The sequence below is a fragment of the Dama dama genome, chromosome 12 (assembly GCF_033118175.1).
Source record: "Dama dama isolate Ldn47 chromosome 12, ASM3311817v1, whole genome shotgun sequence".
NCBI lineage: Eukaryota > Metazoa > Chordata > Mammalia > Artiodactyla > Cervidae > Dama > Dama dama.
The window spans coordinates 16,089,163-16,098,069 of record NC_083692.1 but is presented as its reverse complement, the minus strand read 5'-3'; the positions used below and the strand labels follow the sequence as shown (position 1 = coordinate 16,098,069).

Here is an 8,907-nt window from a genome sequence, read left to right as displayed (position 1 = left end):
GTCACCTGTGTGACTAGACTGGTGTGGCCAGCCCGCGGCTTGTGGTGGAGAGGGGAGAAGGTATTCTAGCCAGCAGGTCTCTGTGTGCAGAGAAGCAGAGTCAGGAAGAGGAAGGCTTGTCTGGAGGCCTCTGGCCCTGAAGGAGGAGTGGGCGGGGAGGTAGATGTCTCCGAAAGACAGGCCAGCATGCGTGGCCCTTCACCTTCTCTTCAAGATGCAAAGTTGGAGCTTTTACATTTTTTCCAGTTTTTAAAAAATTTTTTACTAGAATAGTTTAGCCTTTGCAGAAAACTTGCAAAGATAGTGCCCACTGTTCCTGTATACCCCTGTCCAGCATTCCCTCTCACTGACTTCTGACGGTACGTTCGTCACAATGCTGAAAATGGCATTGGGATGTTCAGTCAGTTCAGGTCAGTTCAGTCGCTCAGTCGTGTCCGACTCTTTGCGAACCCCTGAATCGCAGCACGCTAGGCCTCCCTGTCCATCACAAACTCCCGGAGTTTATTCAAACTCTTGCCCATCGAGTCGGTGATGCCATCCAACCATCTCATCCTCTGTCGTCCCCTTCTCCTCCTGCCCCCAATCCCTCCCAGCATCAGGGTCTTTTCCAATGAGTCAACTCTTCGCATGAGGTGGCCAAAGTATTGGAGTTTCAGCTTCAGCATCAGTCCTTCCAATGAACACCCAGGACTTACCTCTTTCAGGATGGACTGGTTGGATCTCCTTGCAGTCCAAGGGACTCTCAAGAGTCTTCTCCAACAGCACAGTTCAATTGGGATGTTACTATTAACTAAATGCTGAACTTTGTTCAGATTTCATCCGCTTCCCACTGCTGTCCCTTCTCTCTTCCAGGACTCAGCCCTGCATCCTGTAGTCACACCTCCTTAGTCTCCTCTGGTTTGTGACAGCTTCTCAGACTTTTCTTAGTTTTCATGAGTTTGACAGCTTTGAAGTTTGCTGGCTGGGTATTTTGCTTTTGTATTTTTACACTTTCTTTTGCCATTGGGAATCATGATGTTGAGAGGCAGAGAAATGGCAGAGGTCAAGCTCAGAATGCAGGAGTTGGAAGGGCCCGGGTTCAAATTCTGACTGTGCCCCCGACCCACGAAGAACCCTCCCGTTTCTCGGTTTTTCTCTCCCCTTACAGTGGGGTGAGGCTGCCTCCCTCGGGAATGTGGGACCTGGTGACGGTTCCCTGGATGGATGCTAAAGTGCTCAGAAATTCAGGTTTCCTCTTTGGGGAACCCCTGATGGGACCAATGGCCATGAAGACCTTGTTCACTCCTCTCCAGGAGCCAGGGTTATGAAATGCCAGAGTGGGGAGGATGACGGGGAGGTTGTGACAACTTTTCAGGAAGTGGACACTTTGCAAAACTTTTGAAAATGGGGTCATAATTTGGTCCCCGCAGTAACTCCATGAGGCAGTGAGATGGGATAGACCTGTTAGAGTCCCTCAGACTGCAAGGAGATCCAACCAGTCCATCCTAAAAGAGATCAGTCCTGAGTGTTCATTGGAAGGACTGATGTTGAAGCTGAAACTCCAATACTTCGGCCACCTGATGTGAAGAGCTGACCCATTTGAAAAGACCCTGATGCTGGGAGGGATTGGGGGCAGGAGGAGAAGGGGATGACAGAGAATGAGATGGTTGGATGGCATCACCGATTCAATGGACATGAGTTTGGGTGAACTCCGGGAGTTGGTGATAGACAGGGAGGCCTGGCGTGCTGTGGTTCATGGGGTTGCAAAGAATTGGACATGACTGAGCTACTGAACTGAACTGAACTGAACTGAAGTGATGAAGAAACTGAGGCTCAGAGACCGTCAAGAATCTGCTAAAGGTCATGGAGGAAGGAAGGGGCAGAGCTGAGACTTGAACTGAGAGAGCCGGGATTTGGTGTTCCTCCCAGCTCAGCCTGGCCCGAGCTAGCTGGTGGGCAGGGCAGGTGGCCCTGGGGTGGATGTGGGTGCAGAAGTCGTGCTCCCCTGATCCTGGGCTGGAGGGGGTCTGTCGTGTGGAGCAGGTGGACTGGCGTTTGGCTGGGACACGTGGACAGGACAGGGCAAGAGAGTGGAGACTTACGGATTCCCAGTCTCTCCATGTCGTCTTGATCTCAGGCCTGGTAGAACAGGCAGTGTTCCATTTTGTAATGTGGATTTTCTCTTTCTCTTTGGCGATTTCATTTTTAACCCTTGAATTACCTTGAATTACCAGGATGAGCAGAAAGCTCATGACTGGGGCCTGCTTCCCAGGGACACCTGGGGGCTAGTGCTCTCTCCAGTGTCTTGCGTCTCCTGGCCCCTCCAGCAGATGGCTAGGCTGTCTCCATTTTCCAGAAAAGGAAATGAAGTGAGGGCAAGTGACTGTCTCAAGAACACACAGCCTTGGAGCTGGGGCAGAAGCCTTATCAGTCACTGGGCTCTTTCTACTCAGCATAATAAGAACCTCAGAAGACCCTTGTTGCTGTTTATTTCTTTAAAACCTTGAAATGTAAACTACAAAATGTTCTACCTTTGCAAAGGGGAGCTCTGTGTGTGTGTGTGTGTGTGTGTGTGTGTGTGTGTGTATACTATGAGGACAAAAAACAAAGCAATTTTGGCATTTAGGCCAAACAGCTGAAGTGTCAGTTGCTCAGCTGTGTCCGACTCTTTGCGGCCCCATGGACTATAGTCGAAAAGGCTCCTCTGCTCATAGGATTCTCCAAGCAAGAATACTGGAGTGAGTACTCATGCCTTTCTCCAGGGAATCTTCGCAACCCAGGGTCTCCTGCATTGCAGGCAGGATCTTTACCACCTGAGCCATCAGGGAAGGTAACATCTCCTCTCGCTTTTCCGAGCAGGGTCACGGCCCAGCCGGCGGGAGCCGGGTTTGGGGAGTCCCGGGCACTCGGAGAATCCGGGTAGCGCCGGCGGGAGCCATGTCCCAGAACCTGCACACTGCTCTCATTTTCGGTGGCTTCATCTCCCTGATCGGTGCCGACTTCTACCCCATCTACTTCCGGCCCTTAATGCGGCTGGAGGAGTACAAGAAGGAACAAGCCATTAATCGAGCTGGTATTGTTCAAGAAGACGTGCAGCCACCAGGGTTGAAAGTGTGGTCGGATCCCTTTGGCCAGAAATGAGAAGATGAACACCACCTCTAATGATGCAAGTAGACAGAGACGTCATGCTTTCAGTTCTGCAGCAAGCGCAATAAGTCACCTGGCTAGAGAACACTGGCTGGAGCAGAAAACTCTAGAAGGCCATAAAGAGTCCTGTGCGTGAGGATTACGTCCCTTCTTAAAAGAACCCTGGAACAAATCATGCTATTAGGAGGGTTTTCATGATTTGGTTTCCTTTCTAAAAATGAAGCTGTCTCACTCAGCTGGGCTTGAAGGCTATCTACATATTATTCAGTCTCTACCTCTTAGCCAGCCACGCTGTGATGTGAATACAAGCAACCAGTAGACTGGGAAAGATCCTAGACTGTTCCATCCTCCAAATAGGAAATTTCAGGGGAAAACTACCATATTGAGCAGCCTCATAGGGCTCTTTGAAAATGTTAAAATTGATAAAACTCTTTGAGGACAAGGTACATCGTACTCTTTAGGAATAAGTAGTTCAGCTCAACTATCTCATTAGGAAGGTTGCTGCATGTTGAGAAATAAATTTGAAGCAAACTAAATGGGTCTGCATGCCTATTAGAAATCATTGTTGAATTGGCTGAAGTGAAAATGTATATATTAAAATGATTTCTCTTACTTCAAAAAAAAAAAAAAAAAAATCTCCTCTCAATTCTACCACGGCACATAGAGGGTGAAGGGGTGGGCTGTCCTTTCTAAAGGAGCCTCTGAGGCCTGTGACTGCCTTTCCCTTGATATTTGGGTTCCCATTCCACCCACTTTGCACTTTCTACATTCAAGGCCACCCCCTTGTAGCTCTGCCCAGGAACGACAAGGCCCTAGCAATTCTGGTTCTATGTGCTGTCTCTTCTGCGCGTCCCCCATTACTGAGTTGTGCCCAGTTTTCAGATCTCTGAAGAGCCTAGCATCTCACTGAGCAGGCTGAGTGTTCACCTGCCACCTCATTCTCTTAGACCTGGTATCTGGCCTTGGGACACGGGTCCCCATACCTGGGTTGTCCAGAGAAGTGATTTTGCAGAGGCCTGCTGTCTTAGTCTGTCTGCTCAGGATGCCGTAACAAAATGCCATAGACTGGGTGGCTTAGGAGCAACAGAAATTTATTTCTTGCAAGTCCAAGGTCAAAGTGCTGGTAATTCAGTGTCTGGTGAGGGGCCACTTACTGGTTCACAGAGAGCTGTCTTTTCACTGAGTCCTCATACAAAGTGAGGGGTGGGAGCTCTCTGTGGTCTCTTTTGTAAGGGCACTGATCCAATTTATGAGGGCTCCACCCTTATGGCCCAGTCACCTTCCATAGCCCCCCAGTACTGTCACATTGGGGTTCAGGTCTCCACATATGAATTTTGGGGGGAGGACATACACACTGTGTCTATGACACCTGCTGTCTTCTTTCTGAATGTCAGTAATTTCTGCCCCTCCTCCCAGCTGGGACTCACTAGGAGAAAGAGTTTCTCTTCTGTCCCCTTTAAAGACCTGTCTGGCCCAGAAAAGGAAGAAGTAGCTGTTTGGAGTCATCACATTTCTTCAGAGATGGTCCTTGATCTTCTGGAGGAGGCAGGCTGGGCAGAGTGACTGAAACCCCCAAAGTGGGTGTCAGGATGGATGAGCATTCAACACCAACCCTTCGATGTACCGTAGCAGCTGTGTGGCCTAGGAGCCTCACCGCCTGTGCTCCCATAGATCTTCCCATCTGTAAAACAGGACTAGAAATCCAGAGTTATTGGGAGGATTAAATAAGTTTGTATGTGCAAAGCACTCTGTGCGTAATAAGTGCCTGCTAAACAAAAAAGTTCAGTTCGGTTCAGTTCAGTTGCTGAGTCGTGTCCAATTCTTTGCAACCCCATGGACTGTAGCACGCCAGGCTTCCCTGTCCATCACCAACTTCTGGAGCTTGCTCAAACTCATGTCCGTTGAGTCAGTGATGCCACCCAACCATCTCATCCTCTGTCGTCCCCTTCTCCTACTGCCCTCAATCTTTCCCAGAATCGGGGTCAATTCCCAATGAGTCAATTCTTCGCATCAGGTGGCCAAAGTATTAGAGTTTCAGCTTCAGCATCAGTCCTTCCAATGAACACCCAGGACTGATCTCCTTTAGGATGGACTGGTTGGATCTCCTTGCAGTCCAAGGGACTCTCAAGAGTCTTCTCCAACACCACAGTTCAAAAGCATCAATTCTTTGGCACTCAGCCTTCTTCACAGTCCAACTCTCACATCCATACATGACCACTGGAAAAACTATAGCCTTGACTAGATGGACCTTTGTTGGCAAAGTAATGTCTTTGCTTTTTAATATGCTGTCTCGGTTGGTCACAAACAAGAAACAAGAAATGAAAAACAGGAAAAGAAATTAAAAAAATATATATTTGTTTATTTTGACTGTGCTGGGTCATTGTTGCTATGCGCATGCAGGTTTTCTCTAGTTGCGGCGGGTGGGGGCTACTGTCTAGTGGTGGGTGGTGCTTGGGCTTCTCGATGTTACTACAGCTTCCCCTGTTGAAGAGCACAGACCTTAAGGGGCGCGCAGACTTCAGTAGTTGCGGCACACAGGCTTGGTTGCCCCACAGCATGTGGGATCTTCCTGGACCAAGGTGGATTCTTAAGCACTGGACCACCAGGGAAGCCCGAGAAAGGAAATTTAGTATAATTACTGCATTAAATAATACAGCAACATTCTTTTTTTTTTTTTAATCTCTAAAGGGCTTCCATGTCTGTTTTCTTACAGTCTTCACATCCAGCCAGGAAAGTAGGGCGATTTTTCTTGGACCCAGTTTACCCGTGTGGCACCTGAGATGCAGGGACTGTAGCGGCTTGTCCAAGGGCACTCAGCAAAGCAGTGGGGACGCTGAGGCCTGACCCTGTGGTCCCAGGGGTGTCCCCGTCTGGCACACATGCCGCCCCGAGGGCCTTTCCTGCAGGTGTGACAGCAGTCCCTGGCCTTCCAGTGCTCCATCACAAAGGACAAGGATGTTTCCTCTCATCCCCTTCCAAGAGCAGCTGTCCTCCCCACCCCACTCTGACTTCCCAGGGAAAGTGAAAGGATTAGTCACTCAGTCCGACTGTTTGCAACCCCATGGACTGTAGCTGCCAGGATCCTCTGTCCATGGAATTTTTCAGGCAAGAAAACTGGAGAGGGTTGCCATTTCCTTCTCCAGGGGATCTTCCCAACCTGGGGATCGAACCTGCGTCTCCTGCACTGCAGGCAGAGTCTTTACTGCCTGAGCTACCAGGAAACTGGACCCCCTAGGGAGAAGGGCCTTAATCCTGTTTGGTTCTGGCAAGGGGTGGCTCGCCTCTAGTGACAGGGCTGGTGTCATTGCCAGCAGCATCTTGGTGGGATGAAGGTTGCATTAGTGAGCAGTCATTGAAATGCAAAATAACATTTTGATCGAGCCAGCAGGCTGTTTATTTATCAGATCAATAGTCAAAATGCCCCATCTGAAGAGTCCTCCTGATAAGAGACAGCATTTCCAAGGGCAAGCCTGGTGAATCCAGCCCCTCCTCACTCCCAAAGGCTCAGATTAAGGGAGGGCCAAGGAGCCTGGGAGTGAGTCATTTCTGCTTCCCCCTTTCTTCTTACATGCAGTTTTTAGAAGAGACTGCTGAGAGTCAAACTATCAGACCATCCCTGCCGTGGCTGGAAGGACCTGCACCCAAGTTCTGGGGAATCATAGCAACAGCGCACATTTATTGATGTTGCGGGAAGGGGGACCGCTTCCAAGGCCTGAGAGCGGGTCTTGTCTGACACTCGGAAGTGAATTGTTCAAGGAGATACATGTGCTGACGAAGCAAGAGGCCTCATTGGGAGGGCACATTGAGAGCAGGAGGGTGAGGGGACCCAGGAAGACTGCTCGGCCACATGGCTTGCAGTATCAGGTTTTACGGTGATGGGATCAGTTTCCAGGTTATCTCTGGCCAATCGTTCTGATTCAGGGTCCTTCCTCGTGCACACATCGCTCAACCAAAATGGATTCCAGCAACAAAGATTCTGGGAGGGTATATGGACTGGCATTTCCTGTCTACTTTTGACCTTTCCCAAATTCTTCTGGCTGGTGGTGACTTGTTCTGTGTTCCTTACCAGGATTTCCTGTTGTAAAATCACTCATGCAAATGGTTACTATGGTGCCTGGCCAGGGCAAGCAGTTTCAGTCAGTGTTTCCCCTGACACTGTTCAGATCAGTTCAATTCAGTCGCTCAGTCGTGTCTGACTCTTTGCGACCCCATGAACCGCAACATGCCAGGCCTCCCTGTCCATCACCAATTCCTGGAGTTCACCCAAACTCATGTCCATTGAGTCGGTGATGCCATCCAACCATCTCATCCTCTGTTGTCCCCTTCTCCTCCTGCCCTCAATCTTTCCCAGCATCAGGGTCTTTTCCAGTGAGTCAGCTCTTCGCATCAGGTGGCCAAAGTATTGGAGCTTCAGCTTCATTGACACTCTGTTGGTGTTTCCCATTTATTGTGTCATTTAATCCTCAGAACAGTTCTCAGAGGTAAGTATTAATCTCTTTATAGTACCCATTTTGCAGATGAAGAAACTGAGTCATGGAGAGGCAGCACAGTGAGTGACAAAGCCGGGATTCACACCAGGTGATCTGGGCCCAGAACCCTCATGCCTGGGCCTGCTTCCGTCCTCTCTAGGGGGCAGGGAGCAGTCGTGGCTTCTTTTCACTATTACAGAGTCAGGTTCCTGGCTCCGAAGGTGAGGCAGGCTTTTTCTAACCCTACATCCCACAGGTTTTTATTGATTACATTGCTTCCTGTGTTAAAATATCTTCTTTAACATTTCAAAACTAGATTTCTTGATCAGTGGATCTGAGAGGCTAGCTTCTCAAAGTTGCTTCTAAACACGTTACATGGTTTGGGGCACTTAAGTAAACAAATAAAAGTAAGAAAAATGCATGCATCATTCGCAAAGTCTTTCCACCAGGACTAGTGGAATTTGGTGGGAACTGAGGGCAAGTGTTAGTCCTTCCGGGGGACTGTTGGCTGGATCTCTGCTCCTGAGGTCCTGGCTGGCTCCCTTGCCCTGACTCTGACCTTGTCTTGTGCCTCAGGCCTGCTTCTGTTGCAGCCAGAGGGGCAGACCTTGGGTAAGCCTCACATCCCACCCAACTCTCACCATCTCCTTCACTTAACAAACATTTTCTGAACATCTGTTGTACTGGGAAGCATCCTTGAGTGTGGAGAACAGCAGAGAAAGCAGACACAGTCCCTGCCTTCATGTCTGGGGTGGGGTGTGGTGGGAGGGCACAGGAGGCCAGTGTGGCTGGCCTAAAGTGACCCCAGGGAGGAGTGGGCAGCTGCGGAAAGGACCCCTGCCTTCCTGAGAGTGTGATGGGGATGCCCTGGCTGTGTCCAGCCAGAGAATGTTGGGACTTACTCCCCTTCGCCTTGTAACTCACTCCAGCACTTTCTGGCCGTGTGTTCCCTGCCAAGATATTTAGCCCTTCTGGGCCTCTGTTTCCTCATCTGCAAAATGGGAGAATAACAGGTTGTTGACAGGAACCTCGTGCATGTAGTTCCATGACCAGCACAGAATGAGCCCTCCTGTGGTCACCATGACAGAGCTCAAGAGCAGGTTCCCAGTTGGCTGCAATGCCAGGCTCTCAGCTGTCCACTGAGTTACGACGTCTATGTGTCATCTGCCCATGCTGCCCGTTGGCACGAAGGCTGAAAAATTGAGTCAGGGAGAGAAGTGGATGCTGGGAGCCCCAACCTTCCTGTGTCATCCCTGCGGTGGATAAGGCCACATGCAAAGGGCCAGTGCTGTGAGCAGGCGGCAGATGGAAG

The 8,907-nt window shown here is 49.8% G+C and overlaps 1 protein-coding gene across 1 annotated transcript; it reads left to right on the top strand.

Moving 5' to 3' along the window:
• The first annotated feature begins 2,916 nt into the window (after positions 1–2,916).
• On the top strand, positions 2,917–3,525 carry LOC133067163 (small integral membrane protein 20-like). The gene has a single exon (XM_061158346.1). It carries the CDS (start codon positions 2,917–2,919, stop codon positions 3,118–3,120), a length of 204 nt encoding a protein of 67 aa, XP_061014329.1. The 3' UTR covers positions 3,121–3,525.
• Positions 3,526–8,907: the final 5,382 nt, after the last annotated feature.